The sequence below is a fragment of the Erpetoichthys calabaricus genome, chromosome 7 (genome assembly GCF_900747795.2).
Source record: "Erpetoichthys calabaricus chromosome 7, fErpCal1.3, whole genome shotgun sequence".
NCBI classification, from domain to species: domain Eukaryota; kingdom Metazoa; phylum Chordata; class Cladistia; order Polypteriformes; family Polypteridae; genus Erpetoichthys; species Erpetoichthys calabaricus.
The window spans coordinates 116,341,407-116,358,994 of record NC_041400.2 but is presented as its reverse complement, the minus strand read 5'-3'; the positions used below and the strand labels follow the sequence as shown (position 1 = coordinate 116,358,994).

At 34.9% G+C, this 17,588-nt stretch overlaps 1 protein-coding gene and 1 long non-coding RNA gene across 2 annotated transcripts in view; one reads left to right on the top strand and one right to left on the bottom strand.

Annotated features, from left to right (window-relative positions):
* LOC127528867 (uncharacterized) overlaps positions 1 to 15,989 on the top strand; it is a 67,504-nt gene extending 51,515 nt beyond the window's left edge. The window contains exons 2-3 of the long non-coding RNA XR_007935474.1: positions 12,636 to 12,760; positions 15,635 to 15,989. This is a non-coding gene — a long non-coding RNA (uncharacterized LOC127528867). The remainder of the gene's footprint in view (positions 1 to 12,635; positions 12,761 to 15,634) is intronic.
* The window catches only part of pggt1b (protein geranylgeranyltransferase type I, beta subunit), an 86,556-nt gene that overhangs the window by 2,448 nt on the left and 66,520 nt on the right, over positions 1 to 17,588 (bottom strand). The window contains exons 6-8 of the mRNA XM_028805277.2: positions 9,805 to 9,850; positions 6,296 to 6,480; positions 4,811 to 4,919 (exon numbers count right to left, since the gene is read on the bottom strand). Of these exons, the coding sequence (XP_028661110.1) occupies positions 4,811 to 4,919; positions 6,296 to 6,480; positions 9,805 to 9,850 (340 nt within the window). The remainder of the gene's footprint in view (positions 1 to 4,810; positions 4,920 to 6,295; positions 6,481 to 9,804; positions 9,851 to 17,588) is intronic.

Sequence of the window (17,588 nt, the reverse complement as noted above, 5' to 3'; positions counted from 1 at the left end):
TGTACATGTTGGTTAGCTTTCATAATAACTAGCTAAAAAAAAATCTTCAGCATGTTGCATGTAACAGATACTTTACGTGTAACATACAATGGATTCAGAAAGTATTAAGATTCCTTCACTTTTCTGAACACTTTACTGTGTTTATTTAATTTAAATGGATACATTTGCCATTTACGTTTATCAATCGACACTAAATAACCCATAATAACAAAGTGAAAGCAGGTTTTCAGAAATCTTTCAGATTTATTAAAATACAAAAACCTCTTATTCTTATATGTACTGACAGCCTTAATTCAGTACTTTGTACAAGCCCCTTTGGCAGCAATTACAGCTTTGAGTCTTCTGATATAAGTTTCCACACCTGTATTTGGGCAATTCATTCCATTCTTCTTGGGAGATCCTCTCAAGCTACGCCGCACTGAATAGGAAGTGTCTGTAAACTGGCATCTTCAGATCTCTCCAAAAATATTCTACAGGGTGTAAGTCTGGGCTTTGGCAAGGCTACATAAGAACAGTCAGAGACTTGTTCGAAAGCCACTCCAGCATTGTCTTGGCTGCATGGTTCAGGTCAATGGCATGCTGTAAAGCAAACCATCGCCCCAGTCTGAGGTTGTGTGCCCTCTGAAGAAGGATATCTTCAAGGACCTCTCTGAACAGTCATGCACAAAAGTTTTGAGAATGACACAAGCATTGGTTTCCTCAAAGTCTGCTGCTTCAGTGTTTTTTTTAGATCAATTTGTCAGATGTTTCTATGGTATACTGAAGTATAATTACAAGCATTTCCTAAGTTTCAAAGGCTTTTATTGACAATTACATAATGTTCATGTAAAGAGTCAATATTTGCAATGGTTGCCCTCCTTTTTCAAGACCTCTGCAATTCACCCTGGCATGCTGTCAATCAACGTCTGGGTCAAATCCTGACTGATGGCACGGTGCTCCATCATGCTGGAAAAGGCATTGCTTGTCACCAAATTTTTTTTGGATGGTTGGGAGAAGTTGCTCTCAGTTTCATGGCTGTGTTCTTAGGCAAAATTGTGAGTGAGCCCACTCCCTTGGCTGAGAAGCAACCCCTCACATGAATGCTCTCTGGATGCTTGTAATTGTACTTCAGTATAGCATAGAAACATCTGACAAAAATATCTAAAAACAATGAAGCAGCAAACTCTGTGAAAAGCAATATGTGTGTCATTCCCAAAACTTTTGGCCACGACTGTGCTTGTCTGCACTCATCCTTCCCTCAATTCTGAGCCCTTCTTTTCAATGCCGCTTAGAAGGTTCTCCTTAGCATGATGCGGTCACCACCATGCTTTGCCCTAGTGGTAGTATTAGGGAGGTGATGATTCAGCAGACATAATACTTGAATGTCTGTCAAAAGAGTCAATTTGTTCCTCAACAGACCACAGAAATGTTTTCGTCATGCTCTCAGAGTCCTTTAAATGCAGTCTGAAAAACTCCAAGTGAGCTGTCAAATGCATTTTACTCAAGAGTGGCTTCCATCTAGCCATCCTACCATATAAGCCTGTGTTGCAGGTGGCTGGGGGGGCGACCCGACCGGGATGCCCCAAAGGACCGGAAGAGGGCTTACAGCTCCCCCAGACAATGTAGGGGCGACCCCCCTGGTACCTATGGGGACCGCCAGGGGGTGCCCCAATGCCTTTAGAGCCCTGGACCTCAGCACTTCTGCCACAGTGCTGGGGGGAAGAGAAGCAGGGACACCCGGAGTGCTTCTGGGTGTGCAGCTGGCACTTCCGCCACACTGGGGAGTGCCGGTGGAAGATTGTTGGGAGGCACCTGCAGCACATCCGGGTGATAATAAAAGGGGCCGCCTCCCTCCGTTCGTTGGCTTGAGTCGGGAGTGGAGAAGGATGGAGCTCGAGAGGAGAGACAAGGAGGCGGCCTGAAGAAGATAAGGCATTGTGTTGTGGCCTGTGATTTTTGGGGTAATTGGGGTTTGTGCACTGTAAATATGTACAATAAATGTGTGTCGGGTGACGTTAACGTATCTACCTGTCTATGTCTGGGCCGGCTTCCACACCTGATTGACAGAGTGCTGCTCTTATTAATAGTTGTCTTTCACACAAGCTCCCCCATCTCAGCAGGGGACTTCTATAGCTCTTTTAGAGTGATTATGGGATTTTTAGTCTCCTCCTGGACCAAGGTCAATCTTGTTCAGACTACTCAGTTTGGCAGGACAACAAACACTAGGATGAGTCCTGGCAGTTCCAAACTTCATCCATTTCAATATTGAGACCACTGTGCTCCTGAGAATGCTTAAAGCTTTAGAAATGGTTTTATAACCTTGCCCTAAACTATGCCTCACCACAGTTTTACTGCAAACACATACAGAGAGTTTCTTGGACTTCACAGCTTGGTGTTTGCCATGGCAAGCGGTGTGAATTGTGGGGCCTTATATACACAGGCATACACCCTCAAAAATATCTCTAATCAGTCCAGTTTACCACAGGTAATCTCCAAAGATACTTAAAACAAAAAGGATGCATCTGGTCACAATTTGGAGAGCCACAGGAAAGAGTCTGAATACTTATATAATAAGACATTTCAGTTTTTGATTTTTAATAAATTTGCAAACTTTTCTAAAAGCATTTTCACTTAGACATTATGGGTTACTAAGTGTAGATTGATGGGCAAGAATGGCACATGTAACATATCAAGTTAAATCTATGACACAAAGCGTGCAGAAAGTGAAGTGGCCTCAATACTTTCTGAATCCACTGTAGCGGGTCTAACTGGACATACTGTATTCTTGAGCAGATAAGGACTGACTTCTTTAACATTTCTGCTTTCTATAATAGATCTTCAAATGGGTAAAGAACTAAAATGTTGCTACTTTAGACTTTTTTTCAAATTTATGAGCTATGTAGAATGTTCCACAATGCACCGATTGCATTAAACATAACAGCGAACTGTAAAATGTCCAGCATAGACTATATTTAAAGTTCTTATCTGAAAGAAAAGTAATATGAAAAGCATTATCGTAGAATCATCCATCACCAGTAACAGAAAAACTACTTATGTACTAAAAACAAAGAAATTCTATGAGGCACATACTACAGTGGCAAGTAATGCATAATTGCCAGTTTTCACAGTCTAAAAAATTAAGCTGCAGAATAATACAAACCACACACATTCTCTTGCCTTTTGGCAGGCTTGATTAATTTTTCTTCAAAAAATAAGAAAAATTTTTGGTCTATGCTTATTTAAAAGTTACTATTAGGTATAAAGAACCATTAACTATTTCTTCTCCTAAAGTATTTAACAGTAGATTAGTTAATCATCTTAATCAGTCATCAACTAATAAACAGTCATTTAAATCCCTGCCATATACCGTATGTATTTATTCTTACAGATACAGTTCTGGAATATTCATGACAATTCCTTTTAACACACCATTTCCATAGTCCTATCCAAGTACTTGTTGACAGATTTGTTCTCTGTACGAACAAAAAGTATCATTAAAAATCTATATGAGGATTAATATGCTGGATATGAATGTTACAAAAAAAATTTGTACTGAATTAAGGCTGCTTTATATGTAACCAAATAAGAATACCATCCTGTGTGGTGACATGTAAGAAAACAAGTCATCATGGAAATGTGGAAGAGAAAAGCAGAAGTAGAAGACAAAGTAGTACAGTAAACCTGAGTTGTCCACCCAAAACTGGAAAATGAATACTTAATCAAAACCTAAATGAAAATGTACAGAAAATGCAGGCCTTAATGACTCAGGTCAGTGTCTCTGTAGTACAGCATAAACCATGCATTCATGGTGTATTTTAATTTCCTTATAGCTGTGAAATTGATTCATGCATACTGATTTCATATTCTTCAAATAATTCTGGAATATAGGTTACAGAAAAGACAATTTAAATACCAATTATTATTAGTAATAACTAAAATAAAAACAAAGTAAACACAATGAAACCCAGTAAAAGGTCTGGAATTCTGTGTATACACCAATAATATTATTACATCTAGCATCTTTAAAATATCCTTGATAATCTGTTTACAAGAGGAAAAAGAAACAAAACTGAGACAGCACTGGTTTTCAAAAATCACTTTAGTCACTATAAATCATCTATATATTTATTCTACACTTGATAATGGCATACTGCTTAAAAAAGAATTACATTAAATTGGACTTCTGCAACTGCAAAGGACCGACAATCTGGCTGGGGCTGATTACTACCTTGTACTCAATATTGTTCTGTTAATCTAACATCTGTAATTTTATCCATTCTTGATTATTATGGCACTGGAGATGTGTTGTTTGTAGGTTGGAAATACAGGTAAAAATTTCACTGTATTCTGTACTACTAGCAATGAATTAACACCCTAACTCTTCCTCCCAAAACTAAGCTATTAGCATTTGTTAGAATGTGAGTGTGATTTAGTGTTCCCAATATTCATAATGCTCTGTAAATACAGTTTCAGAAAAATGTTAATATGGATTGAGATTTTACTTGGTTTCTCTAGTACTTTCCTTACCCACATTTTATAGACACTATGTAGGTCTTGATTTCATTATAATGCATATTTTTCAGGCTCTTTTTTATTAAAAAAAAGCTTGAGATAATATTGTAGAAAAGATAGAAAAAATGAAGACCTCAGACCAATACAAGTAATAACTTATGCCATACACCAATTTTCACATATAATAATGCTACTGAAAAGTTAAAATTGATTATTAAACTGAAAACATTTTTAAATGAGGTACTCACAGTGTTTGGACTTTTATGAGATTAGAGCAAATACAAGAGATTTTACCAAGCACATCATTAAAATACTTTACCTGGATGGCTATCTGGCCATTTGGCAAATCCACCAACAAGACGATCCTGAGTTGACAAGATATAGTTACGATTCTTTTCAAAATTCGTATACTGGAAAACCTCTAAAAGCTATTAAAAAAAAGAAAAGAAAAAAGAATAAAAAGAATAAATCATGAATCAAGACGAAGGTGAAGATATTTACTTACATCTGAGTCAAAGTGAAGTGCCTAACAGTTTCTACTTGCCAATAATCTGCAATTAAAATTATTATAAACAATCAAAATAGATGTTATAATTACATAATTCCGCATTTAAATTTCTTGTTAAGATGAAAAAGAACACAAGGCAGACAATAAATGCTTTAGGGATAACAAAACACAAGACTAACGAAATTTCAGGATAATTACAAAATGTGCAGGTCTAATGTATTTTGACTTTTATTGGGATCGCAGATAGCTTTGACTGGAAAAGTATTTTATCAATAATTATTTTTATCATTGCAAAGTGTACCGGGCCTCAACTGTTACAACCTTAGCAGGATTTTCCAATTCCCAAATTTTTCATTCAAATTCCTCTTGAAACACATGTGCAGCAATATCCATTTATAAAAAGGTACTGTTTATGGGCATCAGGACACAAGATTCACAAGCTGCCCTGCATATACGAAATGCACATTTACTACCAGGCTATCTTTTCAACTGGTCTAAAAAACATTAGTCTGTATGCATGACTTCACTTGTTATTATGTGCTTTTATCTTCAATTTAAACAAGACGTATTAATTTATAAAAAATATAAAAATATGTATACTGTAGGTTTACAAATACCCAAGTGCCAAGGTGGATATAATAAATTTTGCTCAGTAAACAAAGGCCATCTTTTTAAAATTGTATATCAGCAATAACCATATACAGGAAATATGACCACCGGCTGCAAGTACTAGGAAGACACTAGCTTCGGTAAGAATAGTGTTCATTTTCGAATTAACTCAATAAATAGTTTTTTTTTTTTTTTATTACTTAGACATGCAAAAATTGAATTATCTAAGGACACTGTTTGGGGGTGGGAGTGGTGATCATTATTCAATGTATCACTTATTCTGTTTTAAAATTGGCTCTGTGCCAAGAGATCTAATATTTCAGTGAGTAAAATGCATTAATGAAGTGATGTGAAGCTAGAATTTAATACCAAAATTAACTACTGAGAATTTTTTATACATAATGAGCATTCTAAGCAATTACAGATTCTATTAAAGTAATAATAAAATACAGCAACATGGAGAGGAACAGATGGAATTTGAATGACAGGTATAAGGAGTAATTCAAAACAATGAGCCCAGCAATACATGATAAGCACTTCTAGCAACAGTGTAACAATTTAAGACTTTTAAATAAAATGTTCACAACATAAGCAGTCAAAAAAGGAAGGGTGTGTACTTTGTTGTTGCAAAATATGATTTAATATTTTGTATTAAGAAAATATTACTAATTAAATCTTCATCCTTACCTTCAGAGTGGCTCCCACCCAAAATGAGTAGCAAGTATCTACTGGTTTATTTGGCCTCCCATGAAATCCATTTTGCTGTCTCATTATACACCATCGCCTTATTCTGTTCAGTTCTTTTACAGTGAAAATCTCTTCTAGTTTACCCATTAGGCAAAGGGTAGCAATGGCACAGAAAGTAGATCCACCTGGAGCAATAATGAAGAAATATATTTAATGACTTAAAACCAATCATTAACATTCAAAAGAAAAAAATACACATTAAAATACACATCACACTATTTAAAAATGTTCTAAAAAACACAAAAAAAAGCAATGTAACATGAAAAGCAAGCTGTATAAATTATAGTGTGCTAAAATTATTAGAGTTAACATTGAACAAAGTGCCCTTACATATGAGCCTCAAACAAGACTTAATAGATTTGGACAAGTATGCAAACAACGTAACAAGATTCATCAAAAACAAAAAAAAATGTGGATGACTTAGCTCCAATGAAAACAATCCATATCTTTCCCACTAAGAAACTTAATTACTGATGATATTATAACGTTACTGTGGGCACACAGCAATGCAGTCTGAAAAAGTGATATGGAAACAGAACAATTATAGATATGAGTTCAGAAAAGCAATCAAAGCACCTAAACATCAGTATAGTAGTGAACTGGTGGCAAGAAATACAGCAGCTGTAATTATTTACATAAACTTTGGTATGATGTAGAGATGCTTACAAACTATTTAATAATTTCTAATCCAATGCCATGTACTTTTCCTCAGCCCAAAGATCTTAATTCCTTTTATTATTTCTTTGATCTTGATAACAAGCAACATGCTTGCAAGTCCACACAGTTCAAGCCTAAGAAAAAACTCGTAATCCCGGGCCACCTTAAATTCCTTTGCACTTTTCCGTTAGCGTGTTGTGTTTTCTAAATGTGTTGATCAGCACATGGGTGTGAGGTGCCTGGAGTTGTATAGGGTAAACAATATATTGTTATTTGGAACACATGCATTTCATGTGTATTCCGTGTCTACAACGATCTATGTAAATGTAGGATAACACGAAATGCAAGAAATGTTGAACACATACCTAAAACAGAAACTTTTTTCATGTTATAGCACTAATGACAAAATTTTGACATGAAGTGTATAATGTGCAAAGACTTAAGTCCAAGTATCAAATAATCATTTTCACAAAAGGTACACGTATAACAAAACAAGTGCACTTTTATTCAAGAATATAACCAAAGAAAAAGAAATCTGGTTAGGGTACGATGCTGACACGACCACTTGGGTGGTGCTGCGACAAGAACTGCTGACTCATAATCAAGAGGTCGCCGGTTCAATTCCGGGGTGCTTCACAGAATTACCGTTTTGAGTAGTTAGCTGCTCTTATTGTTACTATTATACAATAAAAACATACATTTGATATGAGTCTGTAACACCCAGTGTAAATTTATGGTATTTGTAAAGGTTACCGTTTTTTTTTTTTTTTTATTCAGTTTAATTCTCTCAGTCACATTCACACTCCCCCTGATCTGACACTGCTGTTTTCAAATAAAGACGTGCTACAACAGAGGTGAACTCACACATAAGAACAACACAGCTGCACTAGGCATAAAGGAAAAAGATGGCACCATTTGGATCCAGTCAATCTGCCACATGCATATCCTTCAATGAAACAGCAGGGCATGCCAAGGTATCGTGTAAAGTTCTGTTTGTGATTAAGTTTTGTGATGGTGTTTATATGAACATTTATATGTTACTTATATGAAAGCCTCATTGAATATTATTTACCTATTTAGTATCTTGATTTATTTACTTATCTTCCTACAGTGTAAAGTCACAAGTAAACTGCAGAGCTTGCTGTGTTTGATCTACACGGTCATGCTGACAAAGTACATGTGCAATGCTACTTCACTACGTGAATGACTTTAGCTGCAGGTGGAACTCTTGTCGCACTTTACGCAACTGTTTGTTACAATTCTTCCTTTGTCCAGAAATGGTTTCATAAGCTTTATGACCTTAGACTCGGGAAGTCTTTCTCCCATGGGACCACTGGGATCTTTTCCTGAATAAGGAGTGGCATTGCAGATTGGGTGAAATTACCCCTTGAATGCATTAGCAATATTCCCGTATTATTATCATACATATTGTAACTACTCTTCACTAGCTAAAAAAGTTTTCTCCACCAGAGCTGCTGAATGAAGAAGTGGACTTATGTCACATAAACAAAAGATTACTATTCAATGTGGGATTAAACCACAATGCACAAAGAAATTTATGTAAATAACTCATAGACCACTATCTGGAGCTTGATCTAATTTCTGCACCAACAAAGTATCATCATGTTGCTTTACACTTTTACAAATACACCAAGAAAGATTCCTACTTGTATTTATGACTTGAATCCTTCAGCAAACATTTACTTTAGGCTGGGAACTCATAATTACAATCACATTTTTAAAATAAACAAAGGAGAGAGTTGATATAAAACACTAATCTCTGCCCCCAACCCTTTCTTCTTGGCTATTAATTAACCCAGTTCTTATGGGTATGGATGAGAAGCTGTCCAGTTACATAATAAAATAAACTGTGAAATTCTGCTACACCAATGTTCAAAAACAAAGCGACCACAAACAAAGGAAATTCAGGGGTATCTGAAGCAAGTGAGACACACTTTAGAAAAATAAATAAAAGGATGACTGAAAATAAATTTTTTAACTTTCAATTTAAAATAAGCTTGCATAATTTAAGACAGTTGGGTACTGCCCTATTTTTAAATAAAAAAATACTCTTTACACTGAGTAGTACTTATTTTTTACTGCTCTATTGAGAAATGTTGTAACAAACTATAACACTAATTTTTTTACTCATAACCTCTTTTAAAATGTTAGCAATTAAGAATTCTGTTTTAATATGAATAAGACGTAACAGGAGAGGCAACTCAAAGTATGTTATCTTTAACACACTGCACTTTAGATTCTGAGGAGTATACAGGCTGCATGCACTTCACTTTCAAGTTTCCCACCTCAAAAAAGGTGAATTCTTCTTCAGAGCTGTTGTGAAACAATGATTAATCGCATACTGGATTTTGCAGTACTTTGACACAGAAAGAAGGCAGTTACTGGGATTAATATAGTATATCAAATCAAAATTCAAATCTAAGTAGGTGATGCATGCTGCTTTATCAATTAAAGTTAACAGTATTTTAGTGAAACTAAAAAGTAAAACAACATTTTAGATCAAAAACTCTTAAGCAGTTACTCAGTTTTATTATAGGTAAATATTAAAAGCTGATAAGCATTTACAAAGCATTCAAAACACATTTCAGAAATTAACTAGCATGTGGATCTGTAATTTATAATTCCTAAGCCTAATATTAGTAACTTTCATATACTCAGTTATCTATATTGTCTTCTTTAATACGGTACTTTAGAACATTATTTTACTTTGAGAATTAAAAAAAAACAAAAAAATAAGTAATAAGCTATAAGTAATAATCATACATACTGACCATGAGATTCCAGTCCAGCTCCCTGTGCAATACCATTATCATAAGACTGAAAATAAGAAATAAAGAGGTCTTAATACACAGGACAACCTTATTCATAAAACAAACAAATTGAACACTAAAAATAGTTCATTCAAACATTTGATAAAGAGAAAGAAAAACAAAAATTCGGAACATGAGCGTCAGTGGGCTTTGTGCCCTGAGAAACCAAGTTACCAAAATTAAGTTTTTCTTATGTTTTTTTTTTTTATTTTATTTTATTTTTTTTTTTGGAACAAATGCCAGCATTTCCATTGGGCCTTTAACTATGAATTTGCTGAAAAACAAGTGACAGGCTGCAGATATTTTTCTTAACCTAAACAAGATCAACAGGGAAAAGATTTTCAGTTTCCTCCACAAATTAGGCTATTTTCATTGACTAAGCATGGTAATTCCAAAAGTGCAACCAGTTTATTTCATTATCATACTGCAGATCTAGATTTTTTTTCAATCTTGGCCTTAAGTCAGATTCTTTATGGGGTAAGAACTACTTATATTCTCTACCACACAAGTTTACATCTACTGATGTGGTTTTATATTTCTTAATTAACTTTCCTAATAGAGCTGTTTATGTCTTGTTACACTTTTTTCAACTTTTTTTCTGCTTAGTGCTTGAATTTATGGAGGCCACTTTTCATTTTATTCCTTTTCTTTATTTCACACATACATATAACCAAGTTGAAGTTTATCATACAATTCCCTTCATAATTTTATACCTATATATTTCTTTTTTGAAAGGTCCCTTTATCTAGCTAAAGCATGAACAATATTTATACCACAGAAGATTTAAATTAAATGACATTAACCATCAATTTAATATTTTTATTTTTTTTAATATATATATTGCGAGATGTTTTAGAGGACTGCATCAACTGTTGCAATTAAAAAAGCTGGTGACAAAAAAAAATATTTTCTAAGTAGGAAAATATTTTGTTAAATCCAAGCACACTGCAGCTAAGCAAAAATACCAACAGTCAACATGCTGGTTACTGGAGCATTTTACAACTGAAGACTGCCATTCGGTTCAGCTGTTAAAACAAGAAATACTAAAAGCAGCTGCAAAGCCCTCTTAACCATGGGTCAGCTTCTACAAAGTTTTATTTAGGATGCAAGTGAGGTGTTTTCCTAAAGACTTAATATAGCAGTTGCTCTTTACGAGAGGAAATGTAATGTACAAGCTTGCCAGACAAGCATGATAGCAGCATGACAAATCTGAAGAAGTTATATTTTATTATAGACAAAGGCAGAACACTTTAGTAAATCTTTTCGACAATATATGCTACATTGAAAATATTTCTAGTCAATGTTCATGTGATATAGCTCCTCTTTTCAGCTGATAACCTGAAAATTAAAAAATTATATTCATTTGTCAATAATCGTTTGCAATTTAAATGAGTTGTTTAGAAACTTTTTCTCTGCTACATGAGGAGAAAAGTGTTTTCTCTGTTGCAAGGCAGCCCAGTGAATGAAAACGGCAAAAGCTTAGGGATGTTCTTTTTGATAATACTTTACTTAAAAATATTTGCATCATCCAGAAATACAATCACAAGTAAAGCGAGGTTCTGGGCACACACAGCTATGAAAGGTAGGATGAATGTGTAGAATCAACTAATATTAAAAATCACTGAAATGCAGAAACTGACTTATATCATAATTGGTTCAAGTATCAATTACATCCTCTATTATAATAAAAAAAACTTGGGTTGAGATGTCATTTTTTTGGAGACACTAACATCCTGGGAAGCAAGGAAGTGAGACAAAAGGACAGCTGCTGTACAGGCTTTTAAATGACTGACGAGCATCACGACATGCAGATCACACAGCATGGCACAAGCAGAAGCAGCAAGCCAGATGAAGTCGAGCATAGAGGATGTAAAAAAATGTATTTGTTTCCCATTGTATCACTATTTAAAAGAGGTTTCCGAGGAGCGACCACATTTCCTTAGCATGTATTCAGCCCCCCTCTTCACAACGTGAGAGGCACGAGACGCGAAGTGGCTGGCGTGGGGGGGAGGGGGCAATAAACTAATTCACTACAGCTTTATTACTGGCAAATATCAAGAAATAAAAAATGAATGAAATGAAAATAATCTCTTTAAATTGTATATCTGGTTAACCAAACATGGGGGGTGGGCGAGCAAAGCGAGCAGGGGGCAGATCACCCGAGTATACATTTCAAAGAACTAGGCTGCTCATCTTCTTTTAATACTCTTGAACATGAATGATTTGCCATGTACACAATGCAGCATAAGAAAATAATGTAATAAAATGTCTCTTTTTGCATTCACCTATCTTAAAATTAGAGAATGTGCTTCGAATTATAGTATCTGAGCAATGAAGGAACAATAAAAGTCTATTTTAGAGCTAAAAGGAACATGTGCATAATTTGTTAAATAAAACTTTTTTGCTAGGCTGGGAATTATTTTTTATTGCATATGATGCAGCTACAATCAAATTACGTTATGCAATTTTTGCAGGTGTTTGGAGTTGTGGAATATAACAGATGTTTGTATATTATAAACATTAGTTATTATTCTATTAACTCATTAACTCTTTCATAAATGCAGGTTAACCCAAGAGTTTATTATAAATTCCAGGCTGAATATATGTGTGAACAAAGGAGGGGTTTCTAAAGCCTAGATCCAGTAAAATTCCCAAACATTTCCAAAACTAACATTTAAGCATATATACATACATACACACACACAGTTTAAGGGCTCGGATAATTGTGCTATTCCTCCCAAACTCCAGAGGGCTCTGGTTAACTAATGCCTTTTCTCTTCCTCTCTCTGCAGACCCGAAGATTGACAACAAAGACTCTCTGATGTCACTTCTGGTTTCCGCCTGTCTAGACCTGTTCTTCCTGCCCAGGACCTAAATCTCTGGAAGCAACACCATCTTCCAGCTGATAGAGACTCAGGTTGTTCATCAACTTTTTTCTTTCCTAGCGCGTTTTATCTAAATATATTTATATATATACACATTATATATATATATATACACATATATATATATATATACACATATATATATATATACACATATATATACACACATATATACACACACATATATATATACACACATATATATACACATATATATATACACATATACATATATACACACATATATATACATATATATATATACACATATATATATACACACATATATATATACACACACATATATATACATACACACACACACACACACACACACACGTATGCAAACAAATACACAAAAACTAACATGTGAACAATACTAATTATGACATGCTGATGTTCATGTAAATTAACTAGTTATGGTTTAATAGAATTTGGAACTTTGGTTAACTTTTTGAAATGTCATAAAATTATATTTTGAAATAAAAGTGTTCCTTTTCATTTGAACTAGTGTGGTGCTGAGGTGTCACCCGTTGCATGACTGCACTAGGGTCCTAATCTGGGATCCTGAGTTGGTTTGTCATGTGGTAGGTGAGGCAATGCGCTGTATCAGCGTGTGCTCCTAACCTCTCTCTCTCTCCATCTAATCCCACTTACCACCAGATGCAGCAGTGTTTAAATATGCCATGAATATACCACTAGATTGAGCAAAAATAAACTGGGCATGAAGGATGTGAAAATAAAATGGATAGCTACATTAAGTGAAATACATTTCCTCTTTCAAAAAACAGAAAGTGAAATAAATGCATTTTGTAAATATGTGTTGATGTTGTAGAAGCACAAAAACTTCCATTTTTTTGTGAATTATTAATGCTCTATATTATTAGTAATGTTCTGATTTAAGGAGAACATGCCAGAGAGCCGAGCGTAAATGGAGAAAAACTAAAATAACTATCCACTATGAGATATTGAAGGTTAAAATAACAGAATACAATAACACAGTCTGTCTTGAGAGGCGCTATTTCTCTAGAATTATAAATAACAATGCTAGTAATCCCAGAGTCTTATTCTCTATGACTGATCGTCTGCTAAACCCAACTAATTCAATGGAATGCCTCCAGAATACTTCCAGTGAAACTTGTGAGGCTATTGCTGTATTTTTCAATCAAAAAATAAATGATATTAGAAATAATTTAGTATGTCTCCCCAACACTGTGCATCCTTTTAAGCCCCAGTACTCCGTTATAAACAAATTAAATTCTTTCACCAGGATAGATTTACCTGATTTATATAAAATAATTTCTCAACTGAGACCCTCCACCTGCGTCCTTGACCCAATACCAACAAGTTTTTTCAAAGAAGTATCGGGCATGCTAATTGATAATATTCTTGACATAGTAAACTCCTCATTAGATACGGGGGTCTTCCCAGACTGTCTTAAGACTGCTGTAGTTAAAACCCTACTCAAGAAAAATAATCTCGACTCCACTGCTTTTGAAAATTTTAGACCTATTTCTAACCTGCTTTTCTTAAATAAAATTCTAGAGAAGGCAGTCATTATGCAGCTAAATGACCATCTCAATAAACATGCAAGTTTCAGTCGGGTTTTAGAACAAATCACAGTACAGAAACTGCACTCATTAAAGTAGTAAATGACTTGCGGGTAAATGCAGACAGAGGCCATTTATCTGTTCTCATCCTCTTAGATCTGAGTGCCGCATTTGATACCATTGATCACAATATTCTTAGAAATCGCCTTAGTCAGTGGGTGGGCCTCTCTGGCAGTGTCTTAAATTGGTTTGAATCCTACCTGACAGGTAGAAAATTCTTTGTTAGTTGTGGTAATTATACTTCAAAGACACATGATATTTTATATGGTGTTCTACAAGGCTCTATCCTGGGTCCGCTGCTCTTTTCAATCTTCATGCTTCCGTTACGTTAGATTATCTCGGGGCATAACGTGACCTACCACAGCTATGCTGATGACACGCAGCTGTATTTATCAATAGCACCTGATGACCCCGACTCCGTTGTTTCACTAACACAATGTCTTACTTGTGTTTCTGCGTGGATGAGTAGTAATTTTCTCAAGCTAAATAAATAGAAAACTGAAATTTTAGTGATAGGCAATAATGGATATAATGAGGTTATTTGAAATAAACTTGATGCATTAGGATTAAAAGTCAAGACGGAGGTAAAGAATTTAGGGGTAACTGCTTGACGGTGACCTGAATTTGAAATTGCATATTAATCAGATCACTAGGACAGCATTTTTTCACTTAAGAAATATAGCAAAAGTTAGACCTCTTCTATCATTGAAAGATGCTGAGAAATTAATTCACGCTTTTGTTTCAGTTGACTAGATTACTGTAACTCACTCCTCTGAGGACTACCCAAAAAAAGACATAAATCGATTGCAACTAGTGCAGAATGCAGCTGCTAGAATCCTAACTAGGAAAAGAATATCCGAGCACACTTCTCCAGTTTTGATGTCACTACACTGGTTACCTGTGTCATTCAGAATTGATCTTAAAATACTGCTTATGGTTTATAAAGCCTTAAAAAATCTCGCTCCATTTTTTTATATTGGAATGTCTGAAATCGTAACCTTAGATCTTCACATGAGTGTCTGCTTAGAATTCCAAGAGCTAAACTTAAAAGAAGTGATGAGGCGGCCTTCTGCTGTTATGCACCTAAAATCTGGAATAGCCTGCCAATAGGAATTCGCCAGGCTGATACGGTGGAGCATTTTAAAAAACTGCTAAAAACACATTACTTTAACATGGCTTTCTCATAACTTCATTTTAATTTAATCCTGATGATCTGCATATTCAATTAATTATTATTACTATTCATGGTGGCTCCAAAATCCGTACTAACCCCTACTTCTGTTATTCTTTTTCCAGTTTTCTGTGGTGTAACCTGCGCCACCACCATCTGATCAAAGCACCATGATGTCCCCACATTGATGGATTAAAGGCCAAAAGTCCATGTGACCGTCATCATCAAGTCCTTCCATGAAAACCCTGAATACAATGAGGACTGATCATCTATGTTAGGTAGAATGCCTAGAAGGGGCTGGGCGGTCTCATGGCCTGGAACCCCTGCAAATTTTACTTTTTTTTCTCCAGCCGTCTGGAGTTTTTTTTTTTGTTTTTTCTGTCCTTTCTGGCCATTGGACCTTACTTTTATTCTATGTTAATTAGTGTTCTCTTATTTTAATTCTTACTTTGTCTTTTTTTCTCTTTCTTCATCATGTAAAGCACTTTTATTTGTATGAAAATGTACTATATAAAATAAATGTTGTTATTTAAAGATGATTCTACTTTATAAAAAAATGTAAGTTTTTGGAATATGCTTAAAAAAAAAAGTTTTGTGACATAACTAAACAACACCTTTTTAATGCAAGTAAACAAGTGAAAGTTACAACTGCACAAAAGATTTATTTAATGCATACAATGCATCTCATTATAAAGGACATTGGAGCAGGTGGTAAATAATGACCACATTAGCATGATGAAGAATACAAAAATAACCTTGAAACTGTTGAAACTGTGAAGATAGCTTTTACTTTGAATACACTGCAGATAAGCGTAATTATACTCTGGTCTCAGTGTGGCACTGAGGGTGCTAGTAAACAGCATTTACAATAAACTGTGGTTTTTTTTTTTTTTTTTTTTTTTAATAAATTCTACTGAGCTTAAGGATAATATTACAAAAGGGAAAATGCAATTCATTCAAAAATACAAATCAATACAACCTCTCCCACAAAAAGTTAAGATGCATTAAATCATAGAACACTTAAAGCCCTACCATCTAAGCTATTTTAGAGAGCTACGGAAACAAAAGTCCCGTTATAAAATTATTCCTCACACATTGAACATTAAAACATCATAATAAAAAGAAGAAAAAAAAATGGAATTGGCACTATAATAGACAGAATTTATAATAAGCTACTATTCCCTTTAACCAACATCCAATAATTATACTGTAACTCAGCTCACTCCTTAAAAATGTACATTTAGATGACCAGTGCATGACAACATTCTACAAAACAGCAGCAGCCCAATCAGGCCCGCATCTTTCACTTTCTTGCTATACTGTGCACTACAATAAGTGCAAGAATAGAGGAGGCCTGTTTTCTTTCTACCAGTTTAACAGCCATTTTTCAGGTTCACTCAGGGTAGCCTGGTTGCCCCCAAGATTTTGCAGGTACTAGTTCTGAAAATTGTATAACCAGGTGCCCTTTCTAACACCAACTTCTTAAAGACTCCTTTGACACACACGAATGACGGTAACCTCGTTCTTACACCCACGTCAGCGTACGGAAATACCTTTTGCATCACCTTCAGGGCTGCATTAACCTAACTGGGTGTCCTAGGCTATCTGTGCTCTCCACCTCTGCATCCATTTCATACAACAGTGCTAAATGTGAGGGAAAAATAACATAATGGGATAACAGTGATTTCATAACTAAAACACAAAAACTGTCATTCCCAAACCTAAAGAAAAAAATACACACAGCCACACAATATCAAGACACTCAAAGAGGGAAGAACATGACAGCTCTGTATACAGAACAAAAATACCCTATAACTAATTTTAGGAAATTGTCACAAATTTGCTAGTTAAGACTGTCTGTTCTCAACCCTTTTTTTCCCTCCCATAACCCCTTGTAACATTTAGGTCATATCAGTCAATCCCTTCATTATGTGTTCATTTAACAATGGTACAAATTAAACTTCATAAAAATAGTGTCACATAAATACAAATAGCTGTGTAGACCCAGTGCTATCAGTTGATTCATTTAACTGTAGTGTAGATTTTTCACTCTGGAAGACTTTTTCAAAAAACTCACCT